General features: G+C 41.0%; 1 protein-coding gene across 1 annotated transcript in view; it reads right to left on the bottom strand.

Moving 5' to 3' along the window:
• MANBA (mannosidase beta) overlaps nt 1–18,558 on the bottom strand; it is a 399,570-nt gene that overhangs the window by 96,170 nt on the left and 284,842 nt on the right. Inside the window, exons 10-11 of the mRNA XM_086961579.1 lie at nt 4,571–4,657; nt 1,575–1,742 (exon numbers count right to left, since the gene is read on the bottom strand). Coding sequence (XP_086817705.1) covers nt 1,575–1,742; nt 4,571–4,657 — 255 coding nt within the window. The remainder of the gene's footprint in view (nt 1–1,574; nt 1,743–4,570; nt 4,658–18,558) is intronic.

The raw sequence follows: 18,558 nt of genomic DNA, 5'->3' as shown, positions 1-18,558 counted from the left end.
TAGTCCAAAGTGACCTCATTTCATGGGATCAGGGTCCCAATATTTATACCCAGAAATCCTTTGTTCTCTGAGGAGAGAGGAGCCTTTGCCCAGTCAAAACCAGTTCTGAAGCACCCTGTTTACCAGACTTCTCCTTTCCTTTCACAGTGCAGGGCATGCACATCAGATGCCCCACAGGAGGTGGAGCCAGCATTGTGGAAGGCAAGTACAGTCCTGGAGCACTTTGTTTACAGGACTCCTTCTCTTCTTTCAGTGTGCAGGGCAGAGACGTCAGCCGCTCCCCAGGGGGTGGAGCCAGCATTGTGGAAGACAGGCACAGCCCTATTCAGAGTCCAGGTGCACTCCTCCCTCCCATCTAGATGCAGATCTCTCTATTCACCACTGGGTGACTCATCCTGTCTCTTGGAATCCCCTAGCCCTGTCACTCACACAACCAGACAAGGAATACACAACCTAGCAGGGGCAGGCTTGGATAGTTAGACAAGAAAATACCTACTTTCTAAAAGTGGTATTTGCAAACACAGAATATTAAAATCAACTTTACTAAAATATGTATTTTATTATTCTGAGTTCAGGCATACTAAACTCGAATTTCAACCATGTTCTCTGAGCCTGTTAGGATTATAAAATGTAATAACTCTAACAGCCCATTCTGGCCTATGGAGAACAGGTAGCCTTCCAATAGTGAAAAACGAGAATGGCTGTAATTCACTATTAGGACATGCCACACACATCAGGGCTTGTCCTACATTATACTTACAATGCACCCCGCCCTTGGGCCTACCATATGGGTGACTGATATGAAGAAAAGGGAAGGTTTAGGGACTGGCAAGTGGGTGCACTTGCCCAGTTAGCATGACAGTACCAGACTGCACGCAGGCTCTGCAATGGCAGACCTTAGTCACATTTTACAAGGCTGCTTCTGTGGGTGGCACAACCAGTGCTGCAGGCCCACCAGCAGCATTTGGATTACACGCCCTGGCACACTTAGTGCACTAGACTAGGGCTGACAAGTAAACCAAAATAGCCAAACATGGAACCACTGATTGGTACATCAATTTACAGTAGGGAGCACTTGCACTGTGGCACTGGATAGCAGTGGTACAGTGCCCAAAGCATACAACACCAGTAAAAATACATGAGGCAACAGCAAAAATGGAAGGGAGACCCACGCCAATGGTGCCATGTCTAACAATATGTGATACACACAACCCTCTTAACAAAGTGCTCTAGTAGTACGATCAAGTAAAAAACAAATAAAAAAAATACATTTACAAACTACAATGCAATGTAAAAACACAAGGAGTCAAAAATGTAGACTTAATTCCCTGTCTTTGGCTTTCAATATAACAGTACTACAGACCTTCTGATTCTTGGCGCGCAAGTATATGGATAGCTACATACCAATCACATTTATTTGAAACCAACATTTTTGTTAATTTGTCTTGCAGAGATCTACAAAAATTCAAACAAGTTGTCCTTAGCTAGCTTTAGAAGAACTTCAAATGATTCTCTCAACTTCTTTTCCATGTCCCCCACCCATTTGCACCACCTTTCTTCACATGATCACTTACTGAAAGAACAATGTCTCTGATGTTTTTCACGTAAAGTGTTATGTAGTCCTGGAGGTAGAGTGACTGGAGATCACGTGGGATGAAGAACCAGTTCATTGCAAGAGCTGCCTCATTTTCATTATTTCCACTCCATATGATGATGGACGGATGAGATTTCAGTCTTCTCATCTGGAACAAAATGGTAAGTTGAAAAGGTAACATGATTTGTAATCATTAATTTAAAGTGTCTCTTTATATTTTGATCATGAGTCATCATCCCTTGTTTTTGTCCATTTTCTACCCTTTACTCTTTCACAAAAATGACCAATCTGAGACAATATCGCAGACAAAGCCTCCTATTTTCTGTCTCAATCCGACCAGGTCTACTGTCTGTTCCCTAAGTGGCACAAGCTGTGAAACCAAACTACACAGAGGAAGAAGCCCCCCTTGTGAAACTACAATTTCCGCTAAGCCTTAGAGGTGAGCTTTTCGTGCCACGGTCTGCTGAACACCCAAAATGGCGTCCTTAAAGAAAAAATAACACACAGTAACCCATACGTTTACTGCTTATGTGCGAAGATTATTTGGGAGTCTAAAACAAAATCGCATCGCAATCTGTGACATTTTTCAGTAACATACTATGCTCACTAAACTGAGCACTGAGACATTACACAACATATCATGGCAACCTGGAAAACATGCTTCCGCACTACAGTGTGAATAAACGGAATGAACAGTTCTGTATAACACAAATTAAAATGTTATACTATTCAATAAAGATGGGATTCAACAAGCACTTCCTGATAAATGTACTGTACAAAAAAAATGTGAAAATCTAAAAGTTCAATTCAGCTGTAGAAGCATCATTCCCCGTTTCGAGCTTTGTTTTTTTAGGTTGCACCCTCTTTCCCCGCATTAGCATGGACACAGCACGCCTGTGGTGGGCACTGCTCCATGGAACATCTAACTCTCAATTCGATGCGTGGACTGCAGCGGCAACACCCTTACGATGCAACGGCAACGCTCTTCTCCACGATGCGTGAAGCTTCCGCTCGATGCGACAACTACAGCGGCAACATCCAAGATGCGACGGCAACAGCTCAGACGGCGGCGCGCTTCTCGGGGATGCAAGGTGCTCTTGGTCAATGCGGTGCAATGCGACAGTTCCAGCGGCGACACCCTCCTTCTTCGGAGTTGCGACGGCAGGCACAGCGACATGCTCCGACCTCGTTGCGAGATTCTTCTCCTGATGCGGTGCAGTGCGACAACTACAGCAGCGACACCCTCCTTCTTCGGAGTTGCGACGGCAACAGCAGCGACGGCGACACGCTTCCTCTTCGTTGCGGCACGCTTCTCTCTGATGCGGTGCTATTTAGGTTTAATTTCTGCACACATAGATTTGCCAGTTCTTCCCCCAAGCTTTTTGATTTGTTTCCTTTAATGTCTTACCAATACCTTGCTCCAAAATGCTTAGTCAAATGCTAATGAAGTCCCTAATGTAAGATCAATCTATAAACGAATCAGTTTTTGGACTGACCACTGTGGTCCTTTTTTCTTGGCCTTACTAATGTATTTGTCTGGTTTTTTTTTCATAGCTGTGGCACAATGCTGAAATTTACTGTGCTCCCTTCAGCACATTTTTATTTCCCATTTACCTGAAACACCGAATATGTAACTTTGTGTACTCTTCCTACAGGTACAAACACACGTATTGACACAGCCAGTTAGTATGTTTTTGGCATGGGGCATCCACGCTATCACACACACATTCTACAAGTACCCATACACCCAGTCTAGCATACAAACAGGGTTTGCTGTGTACGTATTTTTAGTGCAGCTCCAGCGGCCTGTCCCACAGCAATAAACAGTACATACCTATTGGCTTTGCCAATGTTTGTTACAAATCGGGTGCTAGATTAGAGGAAGAAGGATTTCCTTTTCAGCACTTGACTCGCAATCCCCATTCTGAACTGAAGCATATTTTATGTAGGATCTCATGGTACATGGTGTTGAATGCTGCCGATAGGTCCAGCAGTCCCAGCAGACAAATATATTTATTTAGAATACCGTTAAGAATATGAAGAGCTCCTATTTCAGTAATGCATTTGGGATGACATCCAGGTTTAAAAGAGTTCAGTAGGCAGCAATGCGGAAATGAAGAGAAGAGAAGCAAACTATTCAACGATTTTGCCAAGGAAGAAAAGTTGGTAACTTTTCAACTTTTAAGCTGAGTCAACAGACGACTCAGCTTCTAAACACCCACCCGCCAGCTCCGCTCCGCCAGCCTCGCCCTCGCCACAGTCCCTCGCATCCGAAGAATGACCGCTGGCGGCAGATCCTTCTCCCACCTCGCCGCCAAGAGCTGGAACACCATCCCCACCAACCTACGGCAGACCCAAGACCTACTGGCCTTCAGAAGACTCGTCAAAGTCTGGCTCTTCGATCAGTAGCAGCACCCCCTTCCCACCCCCAGCGCCTTGAGACCCTAACGGGTATGTAGTGTGCTCTATAAATGTCTTGATTGATAGGTTTTGGATGTCTGTAGGGTCAAGGCTTAGACTGAGCAAATCAACCTAGGTGTTGATTTGGCCAGATTGTAAAGTGAAGGAAAAATATGTTCTTCACAGAGAAACTGATGGTTCTAAGGGGTCGTCAACAAGGATAGAAGAACTGGTGGAGGCAATAATTAGTAGGAGAGACTGGGTTTTAAGAGGTATGATGTATGGTCTTTTTGGAATCTTCCTTTCTGGTAAAGTGAAAGGAGTAGAAAAATTCACGTACACACAAGTTAACCTCAGCCACCAGGTTTTTTCAGGTCTATGTCTTTAGGGCCTTACATCTGGGTTCCAGCTTAGTTAACATACATGTGTATTGATTACAGAAAGATAAACATACCTCTACCATTTCAGCAACCGACAGCCTATCCTTTCTTGTTTAAAGACTAAGCTGATTTTGAATTCTAATACATTTTGACAAAACTAAAAACCAAATGTGGCCTAACAATTAATTTTCCATACCTGGTGAGTCACTTCTGTTCTGACAGATTCAATGAAGTGAAGGTCAGTCGGGTAAAGGGCACAAGCGAACATGAAATCCTGCCAAATCTGAAAGACAAATATGAAAATAATTAATTTAAATTATCTAAGAAGGTCTTCCATTTTGCTAACTGATTGTACCACGTGTACCATTCTTGCACCACTGTGGTCTCCACCAAACAAAATCTACTCGCACAGCCCTGAAAGACACTGATCTTTTCCAAGCCCGAAAAAGTAAAAATGTACATACTGAATGCTAAAGTATACCTCACAGTTACTTCTGTGTCAGTGCCCTTAGGTCTGTGTTCTACTATTGAAATTATGTACTGTGCGTTCAATTGTTCACCCACTGCTAATGTGCTAAGTAGCACTTATTTCAATGTACGGCGCCTAAAGAAAATCCAATAAATTCAAAAGAAAGAGATGCAAGATATTTCTTTATCTTACATAACTGAAGAGCAGGGACGGATGGATGGGATCATGGTGAAACTAAAGAGCTTTTAAGTGATGTTGAGTATCATCTTCCTAAACTCACACTGATATGTAAAATTAGTCAAAGTATTTCTATACAATCACTCATGAGCAGTAGCACACCTGAGCTGGGATGGTGCAGTGAGCTAAAAAATGGAGATGGATCAAGCCCTGATCTGTTGACTGGGTATGAGTATTCTGCTTAATTCAGATGCTCTGTCCATCACCACCCCCTTTTTCTGAATCAGTAGCACACCTTGACACTACTTATTCTGAAAACTTGTGTTGTGGCCACACTCCAAAAAGCTTGCATCAACGACGTTGTAACATATGAGCTGTGAAATACACCCCAAGACGTCTACAATGCGAAAGTATCAAAAGAGTGGGAAGACCCAATATACCCTCGTAGGCTTGGGCAATGAGTAGTTGAAGTGAGAAATGACTACAAGGGATTTTGTTTGAGAGTCAAATGACTTAACTAAAATAGTTATTACTTCTAGGTTCTTTAGTGAATTGAACCTAATGTATCCACAGGATTACTTTGATATTAATCACCAATTTCAAAAAAGGTAAGGATGCCATGACACATTTATGATTTTGGTTTCCCTCTTTTATTTGTGGAGCTGATGTATTGTTATGAACTGACTAGTTGACATAGATATACTGCTTTTCATGACTTTTATGTTAGGAGTTTTGGTCTATGCTTTATCCCCATGAAATTTTCTTTCTGATGAAATTTTCTTTCTGATTAACTTCAATACAACTAATTTTGAATATAACTTTTCTTTGCTGTGTGTTTCTTCTCATGACTGTATTGATTTACCTTTTTTGAAATTGGTGATTAATATCAAAGTAATCCTGTGGATACATTAGGTTCAATTCACTAAAGAACCTAGAAGTAATAACTATTTTAGTTAAGTCATTTGACTCTCAAACAAAATCCCTTGTAGTCATTTCTCACTTCAACTACAATGCGAAAGGGCACCAGAAGGAGAGAAAGGGGAAATGCACTCCAAGCTACACACCCAACAGTGCGATGCTGGTTGGAGGAGGGCAGGCACATCACACATTATTTGGGTAAATCTACTTCCTTAACAATGCAGATGAATATGTATAAATCAGAATGATTCATGGTGTGTGAGACTAATGTTTTTACTCTATACTATGTTTTTTTAGATCCATAATGTACACTGCATTTCCATGGGGGCTGTTTACAGCTTAACGAAAAGTAAGGGTCAATAACTACTTTAAATGAACTGTTTTCCTGCACTTATTGAAACAGCTATTTTTATTTAAACGTGTTTTAACTGACAGAAAGTAGACCCAAAAAATGGCAACATTGACAGATGCTAATATTAATAAAAAGATATTCCTGTAAGACAGAATGCTGCTTAACCCACTTAAGGAACATGTAATTGACGCAAATTCCAGGGTCAATGATAGAGCCTAAGTTCTTTCTTAAGACCTTTAAATTGTAGAAATATGAGGCTACACATATGCCAAAACATGATTTCCAATTATTAATTGTTTGTATAAAACCTCTGGGAAGCCCATGGTCCTTTTCAAGCTACATTCAGTGAGGAATTTAAAATAATAGGCATTAAAAAACCAAGGTTTCACAGTCCATTAAGATACCATTCATATTGAATTATGACTGAATGCCTCTCTATTGAGCAAAGAGTTAAGTATTTGAACAGGATAAAGTCTTATAACAAAGCACCCTTCTGTAAAGCTCAGTGAAATTCGGTTGCATGATCTCTTCAACTCAATCGAGTAAATGAATGTGATTAAATTGAATCCATTCTCCAAGCAGCATTGAACTGGGACTCTGCAGCAAAGAGCTCGCCTCTGATAGGAACTTCTACTTTAGTTTGATCTTTAGCCAACAGTGAAATACACATGACTCAAGTCCTATTTTATTTACATGGTATCACGCTGCAAAAGACACTTCAACATTTACTAAAAATTACATTATGCCCGTATCCATTAACAGTATTGCCTAGCGCTTGAGAAAGTAAAACTTTAGATGCATACCCTTCACAGCAGATCTAGCAACTCAAGACTAGGGCTCCACGAACTGGTAAAAAATCTCTGCTAGCAAGCAAAAGTTCTGCGAGCACACGGAATTGCTTGTTCCATCCGTTCGCGATGCTTTTTTCCTATTCGCAAATGCTGTTTGTGTGCTCGGGAGGAAATATCTCACAAACATGCATTTTGAAAGCGCGAACAAACAAAAAATTTCGCGAAGTCACGGATCGCGGAATTTTGGGCAATTAAGTGTTCTCTGCGGAACACGAAATTATCCAAATTCCTCAAATTCAGCGAGGGGAACGGAATTTACTGCCCAGGCCTACTCAAGTCTCTGTGAATATTTTCTGATCTTTTGAGTTCTTACCCGCATTTTATTATGAACTAAGGTCTAGTTAAAAGACTTACGATGTTTGTGTCTGCTACGTTTTATTTTTATGTCACACAATAACCAATTGTATCACATTATTTTACAATTAAAGTATTTCAAAGAATAGGAAGGCTTAAACTTAGTTCACAGTAAAGAGGCAGGGAGAAACTGATGAAGGATAATTTGCTATCATGTGTTAAACAAATGTTGAGGAATTATTTATCTTGGCTTGACGTTCACCAGAGAGTTACAGGGCTTGAAATGCAGAATAGAGGATTTTTTTTGATCCAGTTAACATACTTGTTAAGGCAAACTCCAGGCAGCAATGGCTGAGACTTGGCATGCAGTCAACTATAGACATCTCAAGCAAGGTTATGCATGTCAATACATTTGAGAAAAAATTACTTGTAATATGTATTTATTTATTTCATTTCTAAAGCGCTCTATCACCCAACAGGCATCCTGGCGCTGGCAATACAGTACAGGTAAAGAGATGTGCAGTAGAGAGGCAGGGGTAGACCACCCAAAACAAGTAGAGCAGTTTGGATTTTTGGAAACAATAACGTTTTTAGTCTTCTTCTATTCTTCTAAAAAGAAGAAGATCCCCAACTTGTTGTAGTTCCAAAGGAAGCCCATTCCACAGTCTGGCCGCAGCAACCTTAAAGGTTCTGCCCCCCGTTCTAACCTTCCTGAACCTCGAGATCTTTACCAGTCTAGACGAGGTGGAACGGAGGTTTCTAGCTGGGACATACCACTGAAATTTCCTCTAATATATGTTTCCATTAAACACCGATTTGATTTTGAATTCTGTAGATTTGAACAGTATGTTATTGTCCACTTAACAGGTCGACTACTGTAAGTAAAAGCAGACTCAGAGAATTTTTGTCACGCTTTTTAAGACAAATAAAGAAAAAGGCAATGCCTCCTGGCATGGGGCTCACAGTACCGAGGTCAGGCGGTGGTTGGGGCAAGCTTCAGCTAGGACCTGAATAAAACGAGGCCCATGTTAATTTGCAGTCATGGCAAACCATATTCAACTTACAGCAGGTATTCAGAAGTATTGAAATCCATGGAGGTCAATAGATAAAAAAATGAAAGACACAGAAATTGCCCATATCTTCCAGTGCGATTTTAAAGTAAGCATGGATGAGGGAGAATTTAGATTCTCCAAGTTTGTGTAGAGAGAATCTGGATTTCATTAAAGACACGGAGGCTAGCGTTCTGCATTAACTTTTATTCCTAGCTCCTTGCAGCACTTCAAAGAATGACATCACTTAACACCACAAAATTCCAGAACTTTTGAATGTCCCAAACGAATATAAACTCAGTCCCAGCTGCCATCTTCCTCTTTTAGGCTGCTCTGGTCCCAAAACACGGAATCTTAAACTTATGTAAAGGATAAACATGAGCCTCTCACCATCTCCTATTGGTTATCTGAAACAAACAAGAAATTTGTATTTATTAGATCCAAAAATCCAAAGAACAAAAATTTCCAAAACATAAGCTAAAGCTTGATAACTCCCCTCCCCCTCCAAACACTTACCTGGGAGGGAGGGAAGGATAATGCTAGGCTCCGTGTCTTTAATGAAATCCAGATTCTCTCTACACAAGATTGGAGAATCTACATTTCATGACAAGACTGGAGGCTAGCATTATGCATGTTCAAAGCTGTGATAGAATCACAGACAACACATGACCTAAAGGTTTCAAATAAAACCTTGTAAACACATCAGCATTTGACCAATCTGCCACACGCAAAATCTCCTGACAAAAAAGCTTTACTTGCCATGGCACCCCTTACTGAATGGGCACCAAAATCCTGCAGACTCGTAAAGGATTTGCACAGTGGGATCGCATAGGAATCTCCACGGTGGGGGACCTGAGGGAAAAGGGCACGGTGATTGCATTACCGCAACTTCAACAACAGTATGGTTTGGGCCCTACCGAGACATTTAGATACGTGCAGATACGCCACGCACTACTCCAGGCGATTCTGCCGGGCACAGATCTTCCAGAGTCATCACCATTGGAGGACAGGCTACTCACGGAATATATGCCTCAGAGTGCTACCTCTCTTACCTATAAAAAGTTGGTCAATAACTTGGTGGACCCCACATTACAGCTACAGGAGAAATGGGTAAGGGACATAGGAGAGGTTGATGAAACAGAATGGAATGAGGCGCTCGCCTCACCGAGGGAAGTGGGCATATCGGCGAAATTCAGGCTAGTACAACTCAAAATTCTACACCGAGTCTATTACAAGAGAACACTACTGCACAGGATACAACGAACACCTCACCCATTTTGCCTCAGGGGATGCGGGGAGGAAGGGACTCTGTACCACACCCTGTGGGATTGCCCGCTGATACAGGAGTATTGGAAACAAATTATGCGTACAGTTTCTCAAGCAGTTAAGGTGTCAGTCCTACCTGAACCTCGAAAATGTTTATTGAACATTTGGGACCCCAATGATTTGGACCGGTATGGGCAGTTGTGGGTCACGTTGGCCATTACAGTAGCCAAGAGAGACATAGCGCAAAAATGGGGTGTTCCAGAACTGCCTACAGCGACTCGATGGGCTAAGAATATGGACTTGTTGATGGTGACGGAAAGGGCAGTGTATGTGCTTAGGGCGAGCCCCAGGAAATGGAACAAGATCTGGGCTCCCTGGAACATTTATAGAGGAGAAATCTGTGAACCCTTGCCAGAGGAAGAAGATTTAGATTCTGAGGAAGAGGAGGATTAACAGGGTGGGTGTTTTGCCTTTTATGCGTTGGGCTGTCACATAATTATGTCTGTTCAGGTACCGAATTGTGAAGGACTTAACTGGCTGCTATATGTGGGGGTGTAAAAATGACACACGTTATATGATGACAAATACGTTGATTTTCTTACCTTTGTTTTTTCATGTTTCATTATTTCCAATCAAAAACTACGAACATGGCTTAACATGAAGATTAGTTTCAAAGGGGGCGCATTAGTTAGAACTGAGACGAATTAGTGTTGTTCCACACACTGTATTGGGACCGATTACTGATACGAACCTAAATACTTGAAGGAACAGTGTCCAATACATGTTCGACCAAGCATCTCCATATTGTAATACCAATATACTGTATAGTGAGATCGGACTGCATCCTTCTGCGATATTGTATGTATCAATGATATCTTCATGTCAATAAAGATTTTTAAAAAAAAAATCCTGCAGACTCACACCTGCCTCAAGCATACAACATCTCACCCATCTAGCGATGGTTTGCAGAAGAAACGGGAATAAATGGTTTCATATACAAAATCAACAATTGATCATCACCATGCCTTCAGAATTCACGTAATCTGCTTTCGTACACCTTCAAGCAACCAACAACACATAACTTAGGGTGATCCCAAAATTCAGGAAAATAAAAAAGTAAATTAAAAAAAACATTATGAAGACATGCATTTCGTCCTTCTCGCAACTGTAAATAGGACCCCAAAGGTCCAAAGCGCAAACATGAGACACTCTTCTAAAAGAAATCAGACACTGTAAAGTAGCCAACTTATCTGATAACTGCTTCAGACTCAAAACGTATTCATAGGCCACCCTTCAAACAAAAGAAGCAGTTTGTTCACATCCCACAAATAATTATATCTAGGCTTTTACAGTCTCCGCAACTTAACACCTTTCATAACCCTATGACCTGCTGCAATAGCAAACCTGTACAATTAATAGTTCTATAACTCAAACCATTCTAAAACAAAGATGATTAATGGCTTGTCAACTCTTTGGTAGATGCCTCCACGGGATCTAAATCCTGTTCCATGCACCTACAAACCTTCTTCTTCCATGCTCCAATATCTCTCTTTCTTATTCCTGGAGCCCAAGACTACCTGAGCAACTCTTGAGCCTGTTCCGAAAGATCTCTGAACTGCACACCTCTCTTGAAATATTCCAAACAAGAAGGCTCAATGCCTCTTCAAAAACCAAAAGATGAAAAACACCTTCTTCCTCTAGAAGCACGTCCTCTGAATCCGGAATCAAAAATGGCTCCTCTACTGCCATTTCCAACAAGCCTGGAAACCACGCCTGATCTGCCCAAAACGGCATCACAATGACCAACTGACCGCCCTGCCTCCTCACCATCAACAACACCATCTGAATCATCGCAAAAGGAGGGAAGGCATAACCCCGAACCTTTCTCCAATCCTGCTGAGAAGCATCCACCTCCTCTGCCAACGGGTCCGGTCTCCAGCTGTAATAATGTTCCAACTGGTACGTCAATCTTGACACAAACAGATCCACATGTAGAGGCCCCAAAACATTAAAAATCCTGTGGAAATAAAGGACTATCAGCTTCTAGTCACTGAAATCCCTGAGAAACCTTGAATTCCAGTATGCCACCACATTGTCCTTTCCGGGAAAATATTCCGCCCTCAAAACGATCTTCTGTTCTAAACAAAAACTCCAAATCCTTTTTGCCTACGTCAGATTCCTTGATCTACTTCCACCCAATTTCTTTATATAACGGACCATCTTTACTAAAACATTGAAATTCCTTAACTTCTTCCCAAAGCTCCACAAAGCATAAATGCCTGCTCTCATCTCCAAACCATTGATATGCTTCCATCTCTTCTCCAAAGACCATCTTCCACCCGTCTCCTGATTCTCCAGACATGCTCCCCATCCAAAAAGACTCACGCTTGTCTCCAAAACAAAATCTGGATAAATCTCAAAAATAGCCCTGCCATTCCATGCTTCCAAATTTTCCAACCACCAGATAAACTCTTTCCGAGCCTCTACTGAAAGAACCACTTGATCTCCATACCACAGACCTTTCCTCAACACCTCTGCCTTCAATATCTGCAAATCCCTGTAATGAAGCTGCCCTGGAAAAACTGCCTCAATAGAGGAAGAAAACAAACCAATCACCCATGTCAAACTCCTCAGAGTAACTCTCTCCTTCCTCAATATCCCTTTCACCTCTGACTTTATCTTTACAACCTTTTTCTCTGGAAAACTTAAAGTAATTTCCACTGTGTCTACCACCAAACCTAAATACTCCAAACATTGACTTGGCTTCAAAACTGACTTTTCCCTGTTGATCAACTGCTTCTCTAACTCCCCTTGGCTTAGCGACATTATTAAAAAGTTGTCTAAATACATTATCATACGCACACTTCTCTCGCTCAGACACTGCGCCACAGGTCTCAAAACCTTTGTAAGACACCATGGAGTTCAAGCCAGACCAAATGGTAGGGAAGTAAACTGGTAAAGCTCTCCCAACCACCTGAGCTGAAGAAATCTGCGGTTCTCCCCCACAATAGATATTGTGAAATACGCATCCTGCAGGTCTAATTTCACCAATTAATCAATCTCCTAAAGAATGTCCCTCAACAGATGGATACCGTCCATCCTGAAATGCCGGTACACAACAAACCGTTTTAACCCTCGCAAATTTATCACGGTCTCCAACCTTCTCCCTTGCCAAAAATATAGTACTTACAAACCCTCAACTCCTCTCTGATACTTTCTGAATTTCTCACTTTCGCAGTATTTCCAACAGCTCTACTCCTACTACCTCTAGCAATTCTTTCTGAAAAACCAATTGGTTTGGTTCCTTCAACTGAATCGGCACCTCCTCGAACTCGATAACATGTGCTTTTATAGTTTCAAGAATCCAACTGTCCTTGGTTAGACTCTCCCAATTTACTACAAACCATTTCAATCTACCACCTACCTCGCAAGGGAAAGAACCAACATTGTTCTTCGGACTCACCTTGAGTTCCTTGAGAGAACTGCTCATGACATCTTGCTTGGCGCATCCTGCCTGATCTTCCTCTCTGAGGGTAGAGTCCAGTTGCTGACTGACTGAAAACCCCTGAACGCAGCATGACCCTGCAACTGGTACTGAGCCTTTCCGAAAGACAGGCCGGGGATAAGGCCCTTGCCCCACCCCTGTCAAAAACACCTCTTCCAAAACCCTCCTTAACCCCTTTGCTGCGTGCAAAATGTTGCTGCAGTGTCGGCGGGGATAGGGGTGGGCGTGGCGATTCGGTGCTCATGACAGCTCCCGGCAGTCATAAATCACAGTGGGCGTGTGCTCATGACGACCAGAAGCCATCAGAACTCCGCCCACTGATTAATTCTCTTGCACAGGCAGGGAATTAACACTGCGTGGGCGGAGCGGCAACGTTTTGACGGCTCCCGACCCGTCATTAGCACTGAAGGAGTTAAAGTAGGCTGGGCCTTGTCCAAACTGGTGAAAGTAGAAACATATTTTCCCATTCATCATTCATGTAATCATCTAAGAAACTCATCCAACTCTTCTTCAAACTCCTCCTCTCGGAGTATCTCATGAGACTTTTCTCCTTCATTCGTGCCGCTAGTGGCACCCTCTTTTGTGCCGCGAGGGACACTATCTTTATTTGTAGTGCAAGGCTCACCTTTATTTTTCGACAGAAACCTGACTCCTACCTCAATATTCTTTGTCTTTTTAGGTCTCTTTCCGTAACATTTCACTTCCCTACTCTACTCATCCTCCATGGACCAATACTCGTCCTCAGAGCAATCTATTGCCCTTCACCTTTTCTTTAATACCATCTGTAAGACTTCTTTCATCGAGCTTTTCACCTCTTCTTGTACAATCTTTCTTACATTAGTATCCCCAGAGCCTGATGTCTTGATGTCTGTACACCTTCATTCACATCCATCATATACTGCTATCGCAGAAGACTTAAATTCACATTTTTATTTTACTTTTTTTTTTAACTACCTTTAAAACCTCCTAAAAATATTCCAAACCTAAAACTCTCTAATCCAAATAATCAAATTAACCTATATGGAACTTTTTTTTCAAATTTCCTTCAAACCCTCCTAAAAAATTCCAAATCTGAAACCATCTAGACCAAAATGTTAATTTCATCTTTAAAAAGTTGAATAAAAATAACGAGAGCGCCTGCCACCTGTCAAGCTCACCTGTTGACAGTTGCAAAGGTCTGCAATCGCGTGTGTCATAAACTGATGGCTGAAACACTTCAGTCCATCTACTGCGCAATACCAAACTTAACTAAAATGGTTCCCGACGTCGTCACACACGCAGCGTGCTGACGTTGATCCTAACTACAGGTGCTCACAGAGCTCAAACTTAATCTCTGCAGCCCGCGAGAATGAATACTCCTCACCTCATGTAAGCCACAACCAGAGACTCGCTTGCAGCATAACAGTAATCATTTAAAATTATTTCTTAAACATGTTCAAAAATCGAATTTCTGCATATACCTAATCCCGAACACCTACCAACCTCAAATTAACCCATAAATTGGGTAAAAAGATATAATAAAAACGCTAAGCCAATTCCTAAAAGGATAAATCTATTCAAACAAACAGATCATACAATTACAATGCCAATAATTAAATAAAAACACATCAACCATAACAAATTAACATGTAGAATATATATTAACTGCTATATTCATAAACAGACGAGTGATACTTATCTGACATGGAGCAGCATATAAAAGAGGAAGATGGCTGCTGGGACTGAGTTTATATTAGTTTGGGACATTCTAAAGTTTTGGAATTTTTTGGTGTTGAGTGATGTAATTCTTTGAAGTTCTGAAAGGAGCTGGCAATAAAAGTTAATGCAAAATGCATAATGCTAGCCTCCAGTCTCGGCATGAAATTCATTTACTCCAATACTTGAACGGTCCATAAGTAACAGTGCTGGGCCGCCTGTCACACACTCTGACAAAAGTGGGGTAAAGTATCAAATGTGACTGTATATGAAATATGAGCTATTACATCCTTATGAGAGGTCACATTTGCTTTGTTGAACAAATAAGGGATTAAAGTGGACTTTCTATGGTATGGAAGAGTCTTTTGTTGCTATGGAGAAAAACTGTGCGAGACATTCCCTTTCCGCTAGGTTTAGATCGGAAATATTGTCTATAGGGAAAATTGATATTCTAATATGGTTGGAGCCTGTCTTACAATGTGAAAATTGTGTAACTTAGAACAAAGCTGCTCTTTTAAAGAGATAAAGAATAAATATGAATTATACCGAAATTATTTCCCGAAATACAATGCAGCAGAATATGATGGTTTATTAAACATTTGTTCTCTTGACAGAAATGTTCATTTAAAGGGAGACCGTTTCCTCTTTTTACCAAATAGGGAAGCTTATGAAAAAAGCATAAATGGCTTAAATGCCATGGAGCAAAAAAAAGCAAGATAGAGTGTAAGGCTGGGCAGAAATTTGGACAAAGAATAATGGGAGCCAATTTTTGCAAATTAACTAAATGGTACAACATATGATTCTCCAATGGAAATATTACTTTCTAGAGTAGACATTTGAAATGAATATAATATTGATGATAGATGCTGAATGTGCAAAAGTGAAAAAGTCTCTGTAACATGTATGCTGCATAAATGTGATACGTTTAATATCTTTGGGACTGATTTGTTTATTAGAATAAGACATATAAACCTACTGATTAAAAAACAAAACCATTGTGTATCTTAAGATGAAATGCTTATTCTTTGAGACAAAAAAAAATATACAACACTGGATACATGTCTTAAGGCCCAAGGCTGAGGAGTGATTTGGACAGAATGTTTTTCTATTACTTGTGTTTTTAATTTTGCTTTTTAAAGAGTACAACAGTTATTGACTGAATCAGGTTACGTTTTTATTAGATGTGTCCCTGTGGCGGTCCTTTATGCATCTGTTGAAAGAATCAAAAATTGATTTTGTTGGTCAATAGCCTATCCTCTCATGAAGGATGATATGGGTAAGCGAAATTAAAGGGATTCATTAATTTAGTTCCGAAACGGCTCATATGTTATGTTTGTTTGACAAAAAAAAATAATTGGAAAGGAGTTCGCAAATGCATTAATTTGAGGCCTTAAGCAGTTTGCAGATTTGGAAAATTCATTAGATTCTCAACATCAGGTTTCTATTGTGAGGCTGGATTAACAAGCACAGTTTCTGGAATTATATTATTTTTGGGGCAAAACTTTCAGCTGGTAGTTAACATTTTATACACTTTTTATTTGCATTTGCTAAATTTCTATTCTGAATTGTGAATTCTGATCTACTCTAGGCACTTACTGCTTTGTGACAACCATTTCGTGTTTATATATGCATTTTGCACTGTCGTTTTTATTTGGGAGAGACCTGGTTTGTTTTTAGTCCACAGTGGGACCAGTTGTTCCATGTATTAGGACTTATTTTATGATAGCATGATTGCCATTTTCTACCATAAAGATCAACTAAACTCAGATTTGTTTTTTTTCATTATATAATTTTTCACTTTTGCTTTACCTTTATTTAGAAATGATGTGACTTTATTTGGGATTATGTTGCACTGTACACCTTTGCAGCTCTTTTATCTCCCACAGGCCACGCCCTATTGAACAATCCCATGCCAATTACATAGACGAACAATACTTACGTTCAGGAAATGATTATTTTTCACTTGCCCAGTGCCATGTACATCAAGAACACTCTTATGTCTAGATTGACACACACCTACGTGAGCTGTAGTTATAAGGTTTTGTTTCTATGCAGACTCGAGCTGTTCATCCGCTCCTCGCAGGAGAACGAACGGCCAATCGAGGGCTCTCAAAGAGAACAGCTGTAGCTTGTATACCTTTAGCTAGTATACCTGAGCTAAAGGTGCAGCAATGCCCAGCCATAGGAAGCAAACTACTGGGAATAATGAACTATCCGCAATCACTCCTAATACAAAAACAGATTGCTAAAGGGAGGAAAGAAGGTGCCCCGGGACCAAATGGCATACCACCAGCCCTGTTTAAAGCTAAGAGCAAAGAATGGGCAGATATTCTACAACCTCTGTTTTTGGAAACCAGACTGCAAAATAGAATACCAGAAGCCTGGAAGGGCTCAACAATAGTCCCAATACACAAAAAAGGAGACAAGGCCGAGCCCAACAACTACCGCCTAGTTGCGCTAATTGACAACGAAGCGAAGTATTTTGCGGGAATTATTCTAGAGGAGCTCACACTCTGGGCAGAGACGATTCATATGATACCACTGAATCAGACCGGTTTCCGTAAAGCAACCAGCACAGCTACAAATATCCTCGCAATTTCTCTAATAATCGATGCGGTAAAAAATTCCAACTTACCATTACATCTATGTTATATTGATTTTAGTGCTGCTTTTGACAACATCGAGAGAGGCAGACTATGGGAGAAATTGGCATTGATGCTCCTACACATGGACACCTGGGTACAGGTGAAACTAGGTGGAGGGACTCATCTCTCCTCGAAAGTACCAACCACAAAAGGATTGAAGCAAGGTTGTGTACTTGCCCCAACCTTGTTTAATTTATTTATGGCTGACCTTCCTAATCGACTGGATGCTTGCAACTCCCACGCCTCCAGGTTGGGAGGGAAAACTCTAACCAATCTCATGTACGTAGATGACGTAGTTCTGCTAAGTCATACTTACGTTGGCCGGCAACACCTACTAACTGAAATCCAAAAGAAAATAACTTAAAAATAAACTTGTCCAAAACAAAGACAATGTCAATTAACAGGAAAAAGAGCATACAGAAACATTGGTTCCTTGGCGGCATCAAAATCGACCACGCCAGTGAGTACAAGTATTTAGGGGTTGTATTTGACAAAGAAGGCTCATTCTGGCGCCAAAAAGAGGAAATAAAAAGGAAAGGTCTGTTAACTGCCTTAACAATAGAAATTCTTGCAAACAAACTGATGGGACCGACATTGATCCCCCTATTGAAGGCAGTTCAGGCTAAACTTCTCCCCTCGATAACTTATGGTAGTGAGGCAATGAGGGGAAGAGATGCTAAAGAGCTGGATAGGACGTTGGTCAAAGCCTATCGAACTATGTTTTGTCTTCCGTCTTATACGTCAGCAGCACAAATAAGGCTGGAGTTTGGCCTCCAACAACAAGTCTTGGCTAGATTCCAGGCTTATATCATATGTTGGCATAAGATAAGTAAGGCCAATCCAGACATGCTTAACTGTCTGCTGTGGCAAGACATACAACATAGGGAGTTTCCCAAGCGAGAAACTACCTCAAATTAGCCTTAGATTCCACCAAATTGTCTGGACTATGGGAGGCGCAACTCG

This window comes from Lissotriton vulgaris, chromosome 3_1 (genome assembly GCF_964263255.1).
Source record: "Lissotriton vulgaris chromosome 3_1, aLisVul1.2, whole genome shotgun sequence".
In the NCBI taxonomy this organism is placed as follows: Eukaryota; Metazoa; Chordata; class Amphibia; order Caudata; family Salamandridae; genus Lissotriton; species Lissotriton vulgaris.
This window is presented reverse-complemented; position numbering and strand designations above follow the sequence as displayed.